Source organism: Megalobrama amblycephala, linkage group LG17 (genome assembly GCF_018812025.1).
Source record: "Megalobrama amblycephala isolate DHTTF-2021 linkage group LG17, ASM1881202v1, whole genome shotgun sequence".
Taxonomy (NCBI): domain Eukaryota; kingdom Metazoa; phylum Chordata; class Actinopteri; order Cypriniformes; family Xenocyprididae; genus Megalobrama; species Megalobrama amblycephala.
This window is the reverse complement of record NC_063060.1, coordinates 27,491,815-27,512,376: the sequence shown is the minus strand read 5'-3', so window position 1 is coordinate 27,512,376 and position 20,562 is coordinate 27,491,815. Positions and strand designations below refer to the sequence as shown.

At 37.4% G+C, this 20,562-nt stretch overlaps 1 protein-coding gene across 5 annotated transcripts in view; it reads right to left on the bottom strand.

The window, feature by feature from the left end:
• clcn2a (chloride channel, voltage-sensitive 2a) overlaps nt 1-20,562 on the bottom strand; it is a 61,109-nt gene that overhangs the window by 2,856 nt on the left and 37,691 nt on the right. For 3 of the 5 annotated variants that reach the window (XM_048163685.1, XM_048163681.1, XM_048163683.1), the window contains exons 4-23: nt 16,930-17,058; nt 16,686-16,819; nt 16,513-16,590; nt 13,081-13,104; nt 12,608-12,686; nt 12,349-12,474; nt 12,172-12,256; nt 11,779-11,880; nt 9,352-9,436; nt 9,021-9,179; nt 8,616-8,685; nt 7,852-7,962; nt 7,317-7,527; nt 7,088-7,221; nt 5,790-5,968; nt 3,948-4,056; nt 3,779-3,825; nt 3,415-3,480; nt 2,672-2,710; nt 789-893 (exon numbers count right to left, since the gene is read on the bottom strand). In XM_048163685.1, the coding sequence (XP_048019642.1) occupies nt 789-893; nt 2,672-2,710; nt 3,415-3,480; nt 3,779-3,825; nt 3,948-4,056; nt 5,790-5,968; nt 7,088-7,221; nt 7,317-7,527; nt 7,852-7,962; nt 8,616-8,685; nt 9,021-9,179; nt 9,352-9,436; nt 11,779-11,880; nt 12,172-12,256; nt 12,349-12,474; nt 12,608-12,686; nt 13,081-13,104; nt 16,513-16,590; nt 16,686-16,819; nt 16,930-17,058 (2,072 nt within the window). The remainder of the gene's footprint in view (nt 1-788; nt 894-2,671; nt 2,711-3,414; nt 3,481-3,778; nt 3,826-3,947; nt 4,057-5,789; nt 5,969-7,087; nt 7,222-7,316; nt 7,528-7,851; nt 7,963-8,615; nt 8,686-9,020; nt 9,180-9,351; nt 9,437-11,778; nt 11,881-12,171; nt 12,257-12,348; nt 12,475-12,607; nt 12,687-13,080; nt 13,105-16,512; nt 16,591-16,685; nt 16,820-16,929; nt 17,059-20,562) is intronic. The other 2 variants (XM_048163684.1, XM_048163682.1) reach the window with 2 other exon arrangements.

Here is a 20,562-nt window from a genome sequence, read left to right as displayed (position 1 = left end):
GTGTTTTGTGTTTGCATTCACTTAAGACATAACCGTCTATGTTTACTAGGATACTCGCTGAAACAGGCATTTTTTTGTCAATTTTGAGTGAATTTGTCCATTGAAGCACAGGAAGGCATGACTGACACCGTTTCATTCACTCGCAACGCCGATTTTTACTTGCATTTGGTGCTTGGCGAGTGTTAATTTTAATTTTATAAAGTTCTTTTTTAGGTGTTTTTGGTTAAATGCCTGAAACAAAGTCTGTGGTTAACACAAGCTCAAGATATTTTCACATTTTATTCTATAACCAGTAATGCTCCCTTGTGATTTAAAAAAAAAAAGCTTTTATTTGTGGCTAAGTAAGTGGCTAAATGAGACTACATAAGTTGTCTGGGTCATCATTCAGAGCAGGACTCATCTACTCACTAGTCCATTTTTACAGCCTTGTTGTATTCATAATTATGCTCTTACAAACTTCTAACATAAAATTTCAGGAAAACTGTTTTCAGCAAGAGTCAAAAGCTTAATGGTGGTGATGTTGAAGTTATGCAACCATTGTGTAGTTAATTTATAGCCTACGTTTTGCTTTTTTACTTCTGGCTATTGTATTTAGGCTACAAAATTCATGATTCAAGATTATCATGATAAACAGAATCAAACTTTAGCTCATCTCAGAGCCTATTTTCTTCAATTATGCAACATCCAAAAGGAAAAATCCTATTGGCATTTTGTTGAGGGAATAAGGGTTCTAGGTTGGCCAACAAAAATACATCACCACTCTCTATTCTTGTTGATACAGATTTTACCTTATGCAAAGATGTCCGTTCCACCAGCTGAAAGGGGGCGGGGTCTATTTTACAGTTGTTGAAATTAACAGCCTCATCCAACTGTTGCTCCTCCCACTCTGCTATCTGAAAAAAAAAAAATAAAAAGATAAAAAAAAATCTTAAAAAGGTAAAACTAAAAAAGTACAAAAGTTCAAAGGGGAAATTATCCTTGGTTTTATATTATAAGATGATTATAAGATAATCCTGTCCATAAGCAGTCCATTAAATATTAAAGAAATAGTTAACCCAAAAAATGCAAAGTCATAACCAGAATGGCTTTCTTTCTTTAGTGGAACACAAAAGAATATGTACTTTTATGCTATTTTTCATACAATGACAGTGAGTAGTAACCACAGCTTTCAAGGATGATTTTCAAGGTCAGCTTTTCAGTGAATAACATCTTAAATGTCAGTCTGTTTCTCATAAAAACTACAATTTTATGGAAAAGAACAGTGTGAACATTCTTCAGGACTTCTTTTCTGTTCCTGTGTTCCAAAGACAGAATGACAGAATGTTTTTTTCTCTACAGAACCTACATTTAAGAAGCTACAAAATTAGCTTTATTACACAGTGTCCTAACCAGGAGCAACATGGTTACGTGACAAGCCATAATAAATATTTATTCCATGTACTAGCATAAGCGAAAGGACATTCTGGCAGTCATTTGGTGTCTATTTCCTTGGCCCTGCTCACAGTGAAATCTCATTGGACTGGTATCCTGTTCCACATAACTGTATGTTAAACATTAAATATTTATTTTCTGATTGACTGTTTTATGTTGTTGATGTTGTTGTTGAAAGATTCATTTCAACTGACTACTTGTTGCATGTCACCATGGAACCATAAGAGAGAAGCCAGAGTAAGAGAGAAGCAAAAAAAAAAAAAAAAAATTCACAGGATCAATTTCCAAGTTTAAAGGAACACTCCACTTTTTTGCAAATAGGCTCATTTTCCAACTCCCCTAGAGTTAAACAGTTGAGTTTTACCATTTTCGAATCCATTCAGCCGATCTCCGGGTCTGGTGGTACCACTTTTAGCATAGCTTAGCATAGTTCATTGAATCTGATTAGACCGTTAGCATCTCGCTCAAAAATGACCAAAGAGTTTCAATATTTCCCTATGTAAAACTTGACTCTTCTGTAGTTACATCGTGTACTAAGACCAACGGAAAATGAAAAGTTGCAATTTTCTAGGTATATGGCTAGGAACTATACTCTCATTCCGACGTAATAATCAAGGAACTTTGCTGCCGTACCATGGGTGCAGCAGGCGCAATGATATTACGCAGTGCCTGTGACCCCCTGCTTGCACAGGGAGCTTGCAACCATGGAGACATTTGTGAGAGACGCTGTGTATTATCATTGCACCTGCTGCACCCATGGTACGGCAGCAAAGTTCCTTGATTATTACGCCAGAATGAGAGTATAGTTCCTAGCCATACTGGCCTAGAAAATCACAACTTTTCATTTTCCGTCGGTCTTAATACATGATGCAACTACAGAAAAGTCAAGTTTTAAATAGGAACAATATTGAATCTCTTTGAGTGAGATGCTATTGGTCTCATCAGATTCAGTGAACTATGCTAAGCTATGCTAAAAGTGGTACCGCCAGACCCGGAGATCGGCTGAATGGATTCGAAAACGGTAAAACTCAACTGTTTAACTCTAGAGGAGTTTGAAAATTAGCCTATTTTCAAAAAAAAAAGTGGAGTGTTCCTTTAAATAAGATTTTGAATGCCAGAGTCCGACTGTTGGACCCCACTGTATATTCTAGAACACACCTCAGTTACAATGAAATGTGTGATTCACTACAGAATCGTGATACAATTACAACATAATTAGGGGTAAGTGCAGTATTTATACCTCTGCTGTTGACATGTCATCTTCTACATCAGGTGTATCCTGAAAACACAAGTTCAGAATTAGACACAGAAATGCACAAATGTCCCTTTCATACGTTCTTGTCCTCACAAACGTTCATGCAATTCATTCAGTTGACAAGACAAGCTACACATACTAATGTAATCTACCGAAGCGGCTCAAGCTTTACTAAACATTAGCAAGCTTAAGCAATACATTAAACGCAGCCCAGGGGAGGGTGAGGTAGATTGGATGCCATTACGAAGGCAATGAAGAACTAAGACAGGGAATAGCTTTTCGAAAGGTTCTTAATTTGATTGGAGAGTTTAAGGCTCTAGTTGAAAATTGGACTTGAATCAACTTTGTGAAGCTTTGTTCAAAAGAAATGGGTCCAATTACAACACCCCTTGACATCCGTTCATAGGTTTACGAATATACGGGCCTTCTGAGCCCGTTCTGAATCTTGACAACCTCAAAACCAAACCATGCGTCACACAAACGCATTTATCCCGTGAGAGATAAATATACACTTCATAACATGGCATGATTCATCTCGTGAGTCAGCTCGTTCCCCGTTCCCCAGAGGGGAAGTACTAAGCTGGAGGAGACGAGAGTATCAATGCAGCACACAGGCAGAACCCAATAAGGCCTCTGAGATGTAAAGGCCCTATTGGCTGTGCCACTGCCACCCCCGATGATGCATGTTTGTGGGCGAGTGGAACGAATCCCTGCGGCAGCGTTCTTACCGCCATGGGTATCTTCACACGCTTGGGCCTCCTGCTCCTCTTAGGAGCCTTGGGGCCAGCTTTGCTCTTCCAGACAGAACATATAGAAAAGGGAGGAGCATAAAGCGTTAATGCAACTCTAACGCAAGGCTCTCTCAACAGAACAGAATTTAGTCGAATGCTGCCTGTCTGAACAAAGCCTAAGACAAGCATTGAAACATTAAAAAAAACTACGTCAAACCAGACGTTTAGGCTAACTGTGGGGCTGGTTTGGCAGATGGTTTCTCTTGTGTCTCTCATCCCATATTCAGCCTCTGGGCACCTGTAAAATCTACAGCTACATGAGTGCTGCGTTGCACCCATGATCCCTAGAGAGCCATCGTACCTCTACTTGCTCCTTCACAGGTTCCCCAGAGGAGAGATTTGGAGAGCCTGCAGAAGAAGAGTGATTAGATTAGCACAAGATGGGTGCGTACCAGGGGGGTCGCAGACAGTTCGCAACACGACATACATGAGTAGGAGTTGAAATGTGTGAGTAAGTGTTATATACACACTGTTCAGTGACTCTGTGTTGCTGATTGCAGACACCGTCTTCAGAGCAGACTTGAGGGGGATCTGGGAGTTAGTCAGCGTGGGGCTGTAGGAGGACTCTTCAGTGGAGATCTGGAAAAAACAGTCTATTAGATAGATTTATCAGTAAGGTTGATTACTAAAACACACTTCATGTACTCCCAGATGCATTACTGAGCTCAGAGATGACAGCCTGTAGGGAAAGAATTCTTTGGAATGAAACAGAAAACATAAAAAAAAAAAAACTGACGTGATCTGACAATTCTTTGTTCTTCTTGAGAAATACACAGACTCCAAAAACAATGTCAGACTAACACTGAACATAATTAAAGAAATACTTCACACAGAATTTGAAAATGATTTATTATGTTCCCTGTGTTGTTCCAAGCCTATATGCTGTTTTCACTTATACATGAAAGGAGAAATCTTTACAGTGACCACCACAGCTCATAGTGACCACTAAACACTAAAAACACAATATAAAAGAACCATTAATAGAGACCATGAGACTCATGTATTGTATTTTGAGTCTTCTGAAGCCATACTAAACAGATTGAATGTAGATAATCTCATTCTCCGCAAATCTCATTCCTCATCCCACATGCTCAAGAACAGCATTCACTTACCATGTGGGAACCAATGGATTTCAGAAGTGCAGGATCAATCCGTTAGATTGTTTATTTATTAACATTGGTTGAAATTGTATTTTTAATTGTGATGCTCATTTCCCTTATTTTAAAATTTAAATCACCTTTGCCGAAATCTAACGCTCACTTAAAATTAATCTTTAAAAAAAAACAAAAAAAAAAACACTAATTTAATTACACTGTTAAATGCAATCTTTAGCAAATCTCAAAATAATCATGAATTTTTCAAACTATTTTATAATGCTTAATTTCACTAAAATTATACATTTTAATTTTATAATCAAGTGAAATTAATTTTACTGTTTTACTTATTTATTTAGATTAATGTAGTATAGATATATACAAATAAATAGCACAGATCTTAATTAGAATTTACTGGTTACCATCATATTAAAGGCCCACTGAAGTGCCTTGGAACGTGCAGCATTTTTTAATGTGTTGACGTAATTTCAATTAAAACAGAAAGAAAGGGCAGGACATATCGAACAGCTCCTCCCCTTTTTTAAATAGCCAGTAGCATTTCATTTATATCACGGCTCGGCCAGAGCCTTTGAACTTGGTAAAGCCTAATTTTCTTTCTAATCTCTAACCATTTCTCCTCCTAATTTCCTCCAATCGCTTTAAAATACAGAATTCTGTGCATAATTCAAATGATGTTTTGTGGCCTGCACCAACTCGCAGCAGTTCGCGTGACACTACCGAGAAAACAGACTTTATTTGCCTCAATCGAAAGCATATTGACACTGTCATTCTCTATACCCTATATAGTGGACTATGCGCCATTCAACCTTGTAAAAATAGTGCATGTGTGAACAAGTGATGGTGACTTCATGGCGAATTTAAAATAATTATCAGCTTATCATTAGTGGCCATAATGTTAATATTGGTGCACCCTGAATGTGTTTTTGACATAAATAACTTCAAACCTGGTGCAATCTGAAAATTATTGCAAATCAATGAGATTTAAGCTGCACAGAAAAATAGCATTCGGGCTTAGTAAATAATAACATTTTTAATTTTTGTTTGAAGTCATCCTATAACCTGGTGTTGTTTTTCATGTCTGATGCATCTCTAATATGATCATGTAAAAATCTACAGGGGAAAAAATGCCATCTAAATGTCAGTTGCTGCTTCAGATACCTGTAATTAACACTAGCATTTTCTCTCTGAGGTTCATACCAGGAAACGTACACCACGGCCAGTCTTGGAGGGAGAGTCTTGGGGGAAGGTGGGCACATGGGTGCCATTGTCCTGAGCACGTTCTCTCAAGTAGTCCAGCCTGCGAGCTCGGCCGAGCTGCTGCGAGAGCAGTGACTGCAGCTGGGAGCGCTCTATAGAACCCAGCAGGATCATGGACTCTGGAGCCAGGTGGGGACACAGGCAAGGGAGACAGCAGAGAGACCAGACAGAGATGGAAAGAGAGAAAGAGAGAAGTGAGAGAGACACAGCGGGATAGCTGGAAGAACGGGGGATAGCAAAGGGAAATGGTGGGAGGGCGGGAAAGGAGATGGAGAAGGTAAAGTATGTGTCTGTCACAGGGTATGAGGTGGAACTGTGGGATAACATTTCCAACTGAGCTTTCATTTGGGAACTTCAAGCAAATGGCTGGAAAAAACTGTACCAAAATCAAACATCAAAAAGGTATTTACAGCCTCATTTTTACACACTTATTTACTTGTATTTTTCTTTTGAGCAGTTTTTTAAGCATCATACAAACACCTATAATAATAAGTTTCTTTATATTCATCCAGAAGCTCATTTACTTCCCAGGCATCTACAACTGTACACGTCTAATGGAAGACCATTATATTAAATCAGAATCGCTATCAGCATATTTTACACATTGGAAATATAAATGTAAACCTTGCAATATACAGAAATTTTTACGATTGTGAAAAAACATAAAACATATAAAACTATATAGAAATATTTCAGATTGTGCACTATTTCTGAGTCACTAATCAAACAATCAAATGATCATGTGACCCTTTGTCCTCCATTATGGCTCAAATCATACTCCAGTCTTATGTTAAAAACAGTTATGCAGCTTAGTATTTTGTTGAAACTAATTTTTTCTCAGGATTCTTTGATGAATAGAAAGAACTGCATTTATTTGAAATATTATATTATATATATATATATATATATATATATATATATATATATATATATATATATACACTTCGAGATTGGCATCAGCCATTGAAAACCCATTTTGATGAAAACCTCATTTCTTGACAAAAATGGTTCAGCAATCAATGAGTGATATTGCAGAGTCATTTCAGCAGAGCAGAACTGCTCTTCCCATACTGCGAAAAATGGGGAATAAAGACACTTTGGGTAGAAGACCCAAAAATCTGTCTAAAAATTCCCAATGTGAGATAGTGATAGTGGTATGAAGGACGTGCAGAAGGCGGACTAACAGGAAGACAACAACTTTTTGTGTAAAATATTCAGATATTTAATGCATGTCTCACCTTTGGACTCCACCAGGGCCAGGGTTTTAAGCTGGCCTGTTACAAGAGCTTCCTGCAGGTCCCGGTAAGAGGAGGAGAGAGTGATATACCGCACATCTCTCACCATTATATCCTCCACGCGGATATTATATTTCCTACAGGCAAAAAAACAAGATGGGAGTGCGCATTCAAAAAGCCAGGGGAATCATATGAGAGTGATAATTTGGGGAAGGAACGTAACAGCCCTCACTCTTGTCCCCAGCCCAGCTCTGGCAGGTAGGGAAGTTTCTGGATCCGGATGATGGAATCATAGAGGGAAGGCTGTAGACTCTGAGCCACGGCATTGGCCAATATCACAGCGATCATCACAGGCAGGATGTGTGAGATTTGACCGGTCAGCTCGAACACAATGACAGCGGTGGACACGGTGTGAGTGACTGCACCAGAGAGAGCCGCCGCCCCTGTGGAAATCACCATTTCGTCCCGCGTCAAATTACAGTAGCAGTCACCCGCCTCAAGCCATCTGATTTCCTATTGTGCTCCTGACAAGCTTTCTGCTCCACTGCACAATGCAGCGCTACCGCTGAAGCCATTTCCAAAGGCAATATCTAATTTGGCTGTTGGTTTGTGTGGGTTAATGAAAAATGTATGACTCTTGCATACAACACCCTGCAGGTTCAATTACGTGTGTGAATAAGATATAGCCACGACGGGTTGAAACTGATGGCTTTTGAAAGAAAACAAATGGACATCCGCAAGAAGGCATGCACAATGGACGCTCTCACCGACAACTGCATATCCGCCGGGAACTATGGGATATACAGTGCCGTCGGCGTGTATCCCGTCTGGGAAGACAGCGGCCATACTCTCGCCGACCAGTCGACCGAATGCAGCCCCTGTACGACACACAGAATTCACATTTCAGATTTGATGACATTTTGGGTGTGACAAAAAAAAAAAATCAATTTTGTAACACGTGGTTGGTGTATACTTACATGAGGTCACACACATGACTCCACAATAAAGCTGCAGTGATTTCACGAGTTTACACACAGGCTTTAGTGAGTCAGACAGTGATGAGGGGTGGAAATGGAGAACATGATTGCAGGAAAAGGAAAACAACCATTAAGAACAAACTAAAATATGATGGCTGGTATGAACACAAGAGCAAAATAAATGTTCAAACGTGCTCGCTCATAAACTGCCAGTCCAATGTTTTCTGAAAAAAAGTCTCTTATTTGAATGATAGCATATTAGAATGATTTTTGAAGGATGTAGTGATGCTGAAATTTTTGTAAATTGCATTTTAAAATATATATAAAGTTATTTTAAATTGTAATCATTTTCAAATATTACTGTTTTTTCTGTATTTTTGATTAAATAAATCCAAGCTTGGTGAGCATAAAATGGTCTTATTTCAAAAATCATAATTATTCCAAACCTTGGCTGGCAGAGTACAATAATGATTTGAAATGAAAACCAAAATAAAAAAACATTTCCCACAGTGTTGACTTTCAAAAACAACATATGCACACTACCAATCACATACCAATGAGGAAAACCGGCATAAAGGCCCCACAAGGCACAGGCATTGTTGTGGCCACAGCTGACATCCAGAACTGAGGAGAAACATTCAAGAGCCACAAGGTCACACACATGAACAAAGACACCCTTTAATAATTAAGCACCATCGCACTCGCAATTGTGATGCTGTACTGAAAATCAGAATGGCTGTGATTTACCTGCATGCGAATTGAAACTGTGCTGATTTTCAGTACAACAGCATGATTGCAATTCAATAACAAGAAGTTAATTTAATTTTTTTTTGCAATGAGAATTATTCTATGAAGCTAATCAAATGACAGCTGTATAATAAAATATGGTAAATTCACATCTTGCTCATTGATGTTAACAGTCGTGGCCTTTATAATTTACATAACATGGCGAGACCCACCTTCATGACAATGAAGAGGAGGAGTGTGATGAACACACTGACTTGCGGGTGCTTCCAGGCCTGAGGTACGTGACTTGAGTACTCAAACTCCTCAGCAACACCTTGCTTGTACCAGGTCAGGTTGTCAAACAGTGCCACTAGTGACTCATGTTGAGTAAGCTAAAAGAGGAGGCAATGCAGTTTGTTATTGAATGCAGTTACTGATCTGGAACAAATCTATCAGCATGAAGCACACGTGAAAGACTGAAAAAGTTTGATTGTATAAAAAGAAGAAAGGTATAGAGAAGGGAACCATTTTGATGAGACACATAATACATCTGAAACATCAGACCTGTCCTGCCATGAACTGTCCAAACCCTGGAGGAAAGGTGAGTGTAGAGATAAGGAGAGTGACCACTGCCGGATACACTAGTCTTCTATGGGAAACCAAACATGAGAGAGGGAAAAAAAAATATTTTTATATAATAAACAAACATTTTACTATTTAATATAAAATTAATAATTTAATATTAATCATTTATTTCATTTCATTATTAATCCAGCACCGAAAACAGAAAATATATTTTAATTTGTAACACTCTTTGAAGTACGGAAGAGCATTAGGGCCAAGCAATAATAAAAAAATAAAACCATCTCGAGATTAAAGTTGTTAAATTTCGAGAAAAGTTGAAATAAAATGTTGAGAATAAACTCATTAAATTACGAGAAAAAAGTCGTTAAATTACGAGAACAAATTCGTAATTTAACAAATTTGTTCTCGTAATTTAACGAATTTGTTCTCGTAATTTAATGACTTTTTTCTCATAATTTAATGACTTTATTTTTTTATTTTTTTCTCATAATTTAATGACTTTATTTTTTTTTTTTTCTCATAATTTAATGACTTTGTTCTCGTAATTTAACGAATTTGTTCTCGTAATTTAATGACTTTTTTTCTCATAATTTAATGACTATTTTATTTTTATTTTTTCATAATTTAATGACTTTTATCTCTACTTTTTTCTCGAAATTTAATGACATTTTTCTCATCATTTAACAAATTTGTTCTCGTAATTTAATGACTTTTTTCTCATAATTTAATGAGTTTATCCTCAACATTTTATCTCGACTTTTTTCTCGAAATTTAACAAGTTTTTTCTCATAATTTAACAAGTTTATTCTCAACATTTTATTTCGACTTTTTTCTCGAAATTTAATGAGTTTTTTCTCGAAATTTAACAACTTTAATCTCGAGATGGTTTTATTTTTTTATTATTGCTTGGCCCTAATCCTCATCCTTATTGAAGGGTTAGTTCACCTGAAAATGAAATTTCTGTCATTAAGTACTCACCCTCATGTCATCCCAAACCCATAAGACCAAAGATATTTTTGATGAAATCCGAGGATATCTGAACCACACATACACAGCAGTGTCATTGAACCTTTTGTGGTCGAGAAAGACATTGTTAAAATAGTCAATGTGACTACAGTGGTTCAACCTTAATGTTATGAAGCGACGAGAATACTTTTTGTGCGCAAAAACAAAACCAAAATAATGACTTTATTTAACAATATGAGCTTTGTCATATGCAGTTGAATGCAGTGAATGCTTCCGTGTTTACGTCCGAACGGCGGCTCATTATTGGCCGACGCTGTACACATGAGCAGCACAACGCATGTGTGTGATGCTGACACAGAAGCCGGCCAATAAGAAGTCGGTGTTCGGTAGTGAAGCTTTTTAAAGCTTTGAAACAATTGAACCAATTGCTTCGCAAAATGATTCATTGTTTCGAAGTGTTCAAAACACCACACACTGGTGATCCCTGCTGGGTAAATGCAACAAACATTCATTTATAAACCTATTGCAAATGTTTTATTGAAAGTAAAATCTATCAAATGCAATTAACTAATCATCTAATAACATTAAATATCAAGTATCTGTGTAATATGTGTTCTTTTATCAATTTTCAGGGCTTTTTTTGTTTGTTCAATGGACAGCTCAGCTAAACAGGCCAATAAGAGACTATTAACAACTATTATTCCTTTTAATTGTACTCATTAAAACATCTACAAATGTATAAAATTGATCAGAGATCAGGTAAAATGGGTTTTGTTTAATGGTTCACCGCTGGGGGGCTACCTCAGTGAATCTGCATGATTCATGGGTTCACAGAGATCACCGCCTCCAGTGGTGAACCACTGAAATTTCAAAATGTTTCAAAACAGTTATGACATAATGAAGCCTCGTTTACTGAAATCACGTGAATTTGATACGTGCTTCGAACCACTGATTTGAAACAAAAGTTTTATAAAGGTTTTGATGCTTCATGAAGCAGTCTTTCAATATCGCCCATGTCAACTGCATATGACAACAGTTCAAATTGTTAAAGTCGTTATTTTGGTTTTGTTTTTGCACACAAAAAGTATTCTCATCACTTCTTAACATTAAGATTGAACCATTATAGTCATGTTGACTATTTTAACAATGTCTTTAGTACCTTTCTGGACTTCAAAAGGTGGAATGATGTTGCTGCCTATGTGTGGTTCAGAAACCCTCGGATTTAAATCAAAAATATCTTCATTTGTATTCCGAAGATGAACAAAGGTCTTGCGGGTTTGAGACGACAGGAGGCTGAGTACTTAATGACATAATTTTCATTTTTGGGTGAACTAACACTTCAACAATGAAATCTAAAAAATTCTGAGCTAGTTCCTAAATAAAATACATAATACAATAAGAATTACTGTTAACATTGTAAAAGAAGCACTAAAAACTAACTTTTTTAGCAAAAACTTGTTGATGGTTTTCTGTTTTCTCATAGACTCCACTATGATCCTGTTCAGGTACACAAACAACGCCCCTCCAAAACCACTGGCAATTCTGAGAAAAACATTAACAACAACTGAAACATTAAGCAAAACTATGACCATCGCACATTTCTATTTTACAGCTAGGAACTAGGAATCACAAACTAGTTGGATTTAAAGACTAGACATGTGAACCGCACACAACTCTTAGTGTTTGAAAGAAGACAAATAAACAGTGCTAATCAGCTTAGACATTTGTAACACAAATGTTCCAAGACAAGGATATTAGTTTGCATAAAATCTGACTTCCATAATTGAAATGATGTTAATCAAATTTGTTTTGGGAGAATAATGAGACACAAACCCGAGCACCGCAAAAGCTGGAAGCTCTTGAAGGTCAAAGGGAAAGTCCAGACGAAAGCGTGTTTTAAAGAGAGCTGTGATCGTCTCTGCAATACGGCGAAGAGAGAATGACAGTCAGAAATGTATGACGAATTAATCATCTGACAGTGTTGGCAATCATAACGGATTCCTCCCTCACCCTCATCCTTATTCCACACTGCCAGCACCCTGAAGATAAAGGCACTGAAGGTTGCAGCGAAGAATCCTCTCCAGTAGTTCCTCACGGCAAAGAACGTAGATGTGACCTCAATACTAAACAGCACTCCTGCAACAACACAGCAGATTGTACAACAAACAACTTTGCTCAAAGCTGGAAGTATACAGGGAAACGTTACTGTCGTAAATGCGATATGGCGTTATCTCCAGTGGCCAGCTATGATCACAATGTCTGGTCTTACCTCCAATAGGGGCCGCAAAGCAACAGCCCACCCCCACTGCACAGGCGGCTGACAGCATCTCTGTGTTCCTCAGCTCATTCTGTCAGATTAACAAGAAAACCGAATACATGCAAATCCTGTTTCAAACGACTATCACGGTGGCATTTTACAGGCAGCCAAGAGTGAAACAGGGTAATTACACTGACGGATACATGGCAACGACATGCTGAACAAGGTACTGCTATGAACACAATTAAAAAATGGACAAACACTGCTCTTTCATTCACTATACGCTATCTTTGTGAACGGGTTTGCTACGGCCAGGGAGAATGAAGTCCAGTAGACTCTAAATTACAATGGAAAAATGGTAAACTTGAGAAATAAAAATTCACAAATGGAGCAGAAAATAAAACTAGCTTTTTTCATTTATTTTAACACTTTCAATCAATCTGATCACATGGACACACCCAAACATAATAATACCTGCATCTTACCTTGTTTCCCTCAAAGGGCTCTTCCTTCAGCAGTAAATCAAAATAACACATATACATGTGAGTATCTGCACTCTTTCAAAGCCTATCAATATTTTAAGTACTTACACTGTTGTTGACTTGTTTCAAGTCTGTATCTATAAAAAGTAAATCTTTATTATTCTCTTTCATGTTTTTTTTTATTTATTGTAATGTAAGCAATATGGCGTTGACTACGTTTGATCTGTCCAACTATTTATATTACCGTTTGGGGTCGTATGATCGATTGGTGCTCAAGAAACATTTATTATTACTATCAATGTTGAAAAGAGTTAAATAAATATTTTGGTGGAAATTGTGATTCTATCTATCTATCTATCTATCTATCTATCTATCTATCTATCTATCTATCTACCTATCTATCTATCTATCTATCTATCTATCTTCTGTAATCACCCCTATAAAGTACCTACAAATTACGCAGTCACTCTACCCTCAATATGGCAACATTATCCCCTTTGTACTAGAGTATTTTTTTCAGGCCCTAATTGGAGCTCATCATTCATATCCCACTATCAAAAGTAACACCCAGAGGTACAAGGTGTCAGACAAATAATTATCAGCATGGCTTGTTACCCTGGACCCCACTGCCTGATTGACTGTGTAAACATGCCATTGACATTTGCCTAATTAAAGCGCATTCAATTACAGTGGAACAGTGCAAATGTGTCGGCATGTTTATGGCCTCCGATTTTCTGTCAGATTCACTCTGCGCTAACAACATGTTATTGATCCATTCCCCAGCATGCTGTTATTTCTCAGGTTACTTTGTGGGCAAAGTCCAGAAGGTTGATATGGAATCACACAAAGGCTGTTTGACTCATTTTTTAGCATGATTTACAAATGGTTCCATTCACTGTGCTTGCAATTCCCTAGAGAACCGATACCTTATGTACTCTCACTAATCACAGCCTAACAAAAAGCCCTAGAGAACACTCAGCTGCTTGTTTGTATGATACACGCAGATGAGACTAGAAGAACAAGGCTATGATGTTCCAGGTGCAGTGACATGTAAAGTGATAATACAAACACAAAAAGTCATTGGTAACGCTTTATAACATCTCTCATTAATGGGTCATTGTTAATAGGACATTTCATTAAGAGGTCTTTAACCATCATTATATGATGTTTAATAGATTAATAGTTAAAGTACAGTCACATATTATTAGCAGATACTATTTTAAACCCTAACTATTATTGTTTTATTTTTGGACCTTTTTTTTTATCAAGAGGGGAAGTCTGAAAATAATATCAGATAGATTCAAACTTGGGCCATGTGCACAAAAACACAAAATGTTGAAGCATGTGCAAATTTATTATCTAATGCAATAAAATTCATCTTTGAGTGTGACATCACTGTCCAAAAGTTTTCAAATACTTAATGAGGCCACTGTATATGACTGTATTCAGATGCAAAAACCTCTAAGGCCCTGTTTAGACCTGGTATTAAGATTAGTTTTGGTCGATGGGATCACAAGTTGACAAGGGAGACACTGTTTACACCTGGTGTTAATCCATCTCTTTTGTACACTTTCAACAATTTCTGCCCTGATTTCTTCAAGGGGAGGGTCTATGGGTGGGTAAATGGGTGGGTATGTTTTTTTTCTCAGATCTTTCTTTCTAATGGACTAAATAAGCTTGCGCAATTTACAAATGAATGCACCCAGAGATGACAGAAAAACACAGAGCATCAGTTAGAAATCAGGGGATATATTCACAAAACATCTTAAGGCTAAAAGTAGCTCCTAATTTGCCGATTTAGGCTGCAGCCCCTCAGTGAAGAACACACGAGATCCAGGGGGCGGAGACGGGTAGGTTAAGAGATATGTAAAGTGGGTGGAGATGGGTAGGTTTAGATTCAGGGGGCGGAGACGGGTAGGTTTAGGGATATGTTAAGTGGGATGAGTTGGATCCAGATCCAGGGGGTGGAGATGGGTAGGTTTAGATCCAGGGGGCGGAGACGGGTAGGTTTAGGGATATGTTAAGTGGGATGAGTTGGATCCAGATCCAGGGGTGGAGATGGGTAGGTTTAGATCCAGGGGGCGGAGACGGGTAGGTTTAGGGATATGTTAAGTGGGATGAGTTGGATCCAGATCCAGGGGGTGGAGATGGGTAGGTTTAGATCCAGGGGGCGGAGACGGGTAGGTTTAGGGATATGTTAAGTGGGATGAGTTGGATCCAGATCCAGGGGGTGGAGATGGGTAGGTTTAGATCCAGGGGGTGGAGAAGGGTAGGTTTAGGGATATGTTAAGTGGGATGAGTTGGATCTAGATTTTTTGCTCTAAGAGAATTTCACAAAGCATTTTAGCACTAAAACTAGCTACTAAATCTGTAAAACATTAGGAATATTCAAGAGGACTCCTAAGTCACTAAGACCAAATCACAAACAATCCTAATGGCCGCTGCTGCCAACCTGGAACGGGGTGGTGGCAAAGGGGGATGCAGAAAACTGTTGCGGTAACTAGGTGAGTCAGCTCTCGTCTGTGTATATATCCTATACCTCCTCTCGAGCTGACTAGATAGACAGTTTGAACGTGCTCCTCCATTTGTTGCTACACCTGTTTTTAGCGTCATCCACTTGTGATCCGATCGACCAAAACGCATCTTAATACCAGGTGTATACAAGGCCTAAGTCCGTTTGACATGTTTTCTTTTAAATTAGAATTTTTTTACCAGGCTCCTATGTTCAGGTTCAGTAATTTTACTTCAATGGCAATGAAAAGGTTATTAGTCAGTTATTGAAATGCCTTATTTTCAAATTTGACTGTCCATGTGTGCCTTTTTTTGAGAAAAAAAAAACCTCTTTGGACAACAAGACATAATAAAACATCTATTTCTATCAGTTTTACAGCAGCAAAAGGAACACTGTGTTTACTTGCCACTCACAAAATCCTGTTTTTGCCACTGTAAAGATGGACAAAACATGATAAAAACTTGCAGTTCGACAACTGAAAGCCAGCTCATATGCACACCGTCCTTCATCTTGAAATCATATGATTCGATTTGTGTCTTCCGATTGGTTCTTCTGTGGACTTAGAGGCTTTTGCTGACAAAGAGAAGTGGCATTTAGTGGTTTCTGCCAACAAACTGGTATTTCTGAATGGGCTGACACTGGGATTTAGTGGTTTTGAAGCGAAAGTATTTGATGAACGTATACTATGTGTGGAGAGCGTTCACTCAATATCATTATCTCATTTTTGACGGAGGTGGTATTTAGCAGCTTTTGCATCTGAACTCATCAAATATTTGATTATAAGTGATGTTCTGTAAAAACCATAATATGTTGTAATAATGTTTGTTAATGTTCTTAATGCAAGTTATTATAAAGTGTTACCAAAATATGAAATGTCAGAAAGTTACTGACAAAAGACAGCATCACTAAAAAACATCTCTCACCATGTAGATTCCTCCAAACAAGGCCATGAATTTGCTCAACAGAGCAGCACACAGACTGGCAACATGAACAAACGGTCCCTAGAGGATGCAAGAGGAGATAGAAATAACAGATGTGATCACAGTATTTTTGCATTAGAAAGCTTATCTAGGATCAGATATCCCCTCTTATGCACCTCTTTGCCCAGAGGCATGCCACTTCCAAGGGCACAAGTTAAGCCAATCACTTTGGCAACAAAGGTTTTGAAAGTGAGGTACTCTTTCAGCACCACACCTCGGAGGATGGTCTTCATCTCTGGGATCCCAGAGCCTAGAGGAAGAAATGATGAAGGGGGTTACAAAGAGATCTGAGAACACGTAAAGGCCACTTAAAGGCTTAAATTGATTACGTGAGCATGGATCAGTGTGTGCATATCTCACCCACTGCCTGTGGTGCCAGTATCTGTGTGAAGCCAGCAGAGAAGGTGATGAGAACTACTGGATAGGTGACCCAGGCCAGGTATTGCAGCAGCATGTTATTGTGCAGACCACCATACATCCACTTCTGTGCTGCAGACACCGGCACACACCATATAATTACATCTCTGTAGACCAAGGCTCTTCTAACTGGGGTCTGCAACCCCTAGGGGGTCCACAGCAGTATTGCAAAAATCATCACAAAGTCAAATGTAATATTTAAATTTAAATTATTTATTTTTTTGTAAAAAAAATAATGACTTCTAAATAAACTTAAATGTACATTGCTAATCTTGCTATGGTATAACGTTGATTACACATTACATCCACACTTTACTAGAGAACTTGAATCTAAAGTTCACATAAATGTTTAATTGTCCAGCTGACTAGTAAAATGAAAATGTATGACTCTGCAAATCCATTAAAATTATTTACAACATCTGTGAACAACTAATGAATTGGGATTTTTATATCACAACATGTATGCATATGATGCATCTTGCACTGGTTTTAACAATGAAAAGTAATAATGTGCATAGTTCATATAATATAACTATATTAACTTTATTAATATAATGCATAACATAATTTAAGTATCATAATATGGTTGGTTTCTATTCATATTAATAGCTATATGCTTAATATGTAGCTCTGTTTGACACATTTTGAAATGGAGGGTCCCTGCTCCATGTCTCTATCAGGGGTCCTTGCCCTTACTGTAGACACATAAGGTGTATTCCAAATTGCATACTTAAGCACTATTCTGTGCTATTTTTAGTGTAAATAGTTTATTCACATAAAAAAAAATACAAAACAGTGCTGGATAATGGCTTAGTTAACCAAAAAAAAAGTCTGGAATATCGGACACTTCATACACTCAACTGTCTAAAATTCATACACTATATAGTACAGCACATAGCAGAGGCGTTGCAGCAGCGGGAGATGTTCTCTGGTGTTGGCCACTTAGGTTTGAGTGAACTAACATTAAGTCAATCACAGGTGAGTTTCAGTGTTGCTCTGCTCGTTATTCATTGTCATTTTTATTTGGCAGTCTGGGAACTATGCGTTATTCTGATGAGCTTGTGCTCATAATGATTACAATATAAGGATAGCATTTGAGAGTTTTATGTTTATCCAAAGTCTGCAACTTTGATTATAGACTATAGATTATACATAGACTATATCAATGTGAGATGTGATATGCGAAAACCCATCACATGGTGAAATTTGACCTATCACAGGTTCTGTTCTGTTTTTACTTCTTTTACTTCTTTTTACTGCTTGTCTGTAACAAAAGTTATGGTTATCTGAAGTCAGCTGATCGCTGTGATTTTCAGGAACAGAATTTTGAGAATAATAGGTTTAAATAACGGTCACCCCCTTTTTCACATAGACCTAAATATAGACCTAAAGTTGGTCTTGTTTTAAAGAAGACACTTGTCAGATTATTGTAGAAGTGAAATAAATTATAAAAAGTTATAGAAGTTTAACTATGAAAATTTAAAAATATAATTGTTTATATTTTCTAATAATATATTACAAAAAATGTTTTACTCTTAAACTGCAAGAAAATCAAAGCCAAAAATGTCAACATTCCAAATTTTAGGTTGAAATATTTCAAAAATGAGCTTTCAGTAAGATTTTGTTTGGGTGCAGTATTAAACTTTTTCACTACACATCCAAACTCCATTATTGACCATTTAAGGGCGCCTCCATTTATTTGAGTGATCTGATTCTGAACCATATATTTCCATATTTTCATAAATTTTATGAAGTAAACATCCTATTCAGAAGTAGTATGGGCAGTTTGGCAGTGTTTGATTTGAATTCAACCTCCAATAAACACATAATTAGAACATGCATGTTCATTATAGCTCCATTGTTCTCTTGTGCTCTGCCTTCTCACAATAACGTTGTATTAGAGAAAAAAATCTTTGTGTGCCTTAGTTTATACAGGACTGGCAGGAAATTTGCATTACTACACCTTCATTCTACATGTTATGTGGTTTATTTTGATAAGTGATCTGTCTAGGGAAAGCTTTGGCCGATTGTTTTTTTGGGGGTTTTTTTGCACCAACGCCGGGTGTATTCTTTTCAACTTGCCATTATAAATCGCTATTTTTATGCACTAAACAGGCCAAGATATTTTCAGAGATGATAGACAAGATGTTATAGAATAATAATTTAATGAAAACCCAATTCTGACAAAAAAAAAATGACATTCAACTTATTTTTTGACTTTACTGAAAACATTCCATGAAGGAAAAGCTATTTGCCCCCTTAAAGTGATTTTCAGGTGCATTTTTTCCTTTATAAAATAAATAATGTTTTAAATAAAAATGTTCAATAAAGAAATATGCAGCAATGGTAAAAACGAAGTGATATTACATATTGAACTAAAACTGCCAATAGGTGGCGGGAGTCATTCATTCAGTAACAAAGCAAGAGGCTTTGAATCATTGAATCATTGACTCTCACGATTCATTCACAAAACACCGCTGTGTGTTGCAGTTCTGCTGTAGCTTTCATTGGAGCTATTATTTTGTTGCAAAATGGAGTAAACAATACTGATAATACTGTTTTAAAATGTACATCACTTAATATTACCATTTTGTTTGTTGAACTGTCAAAGTCACGTTTGCAATCATGGATATTTTGGAAAAATTACACTCTTACTTGAATAATATATCATCAACTTTAAAAACAAGAACTCACACAGGGTATGTTTTTGTATCAAAGAGAGAGTGTGCATAGAGATCGATTTAACTATGTCTATATTTGTTCTTCATGCTAGTAAGTGCTAAATCCCTACTTTTACAAAGGTACATTGTCGAGAACGGCAGTAATGTACCGTGATTTGCTAAGGCAGCATACTCTGCATGCAACCTATGCAAGCTGCTTGTGTACATGCAGTCAGTTTTGACCTTGCCTGTTATAAATACATGCTCAGTTTTTAATGTTATTTCAAGGTGGGGTAGAATTAAAAGAACGGCAAAACTCAGCATTTACCTCACAAACCCCCAAGGGATGCATACCCGAGTTTGGGAACCACTGTTTTCACCCTATGATTAAAACATGGCAACCACCACGAGGGGGCGACCTACTATATGGCCCTGTCCTGTATGGCACACTTGATGTGTAGTGCTCTTGCAGATTTGCAATGGCCATTGTTTGCCATTTGTCAAATTATAAGTCGGAAGTATGCTTGTTATGCGTCCTCAATGTTCCCTTCCTAATGCAGACCCCACAACACCAAAGTATGGACTTGGAGGAGAAACAGGCCCTATGTAAAATAAAATAGGCCACTGATATCACTGGGGCCTTCATTTCATGTGAGTGTAAATAACTTTAAACATATCTGTCAAAAGTACTATTTGTCTTATTTGTATATTTTTGATTTAGCTAATGCTGCAACGTTAAAAAAGTTGCCCTTGATATGTGCCTTTTTGTTAATCGACTGAACTGACAACCCCAGCCCTTGTAAATAAACTCATTCTTTTGCAAAAGGAGGTCAGTGAGTTGGCACCAATTCGTTCAGGCATTAATGCACCTTCCATCCCAGAATACACATGATGACGATACCCCATTGGAAAAAAA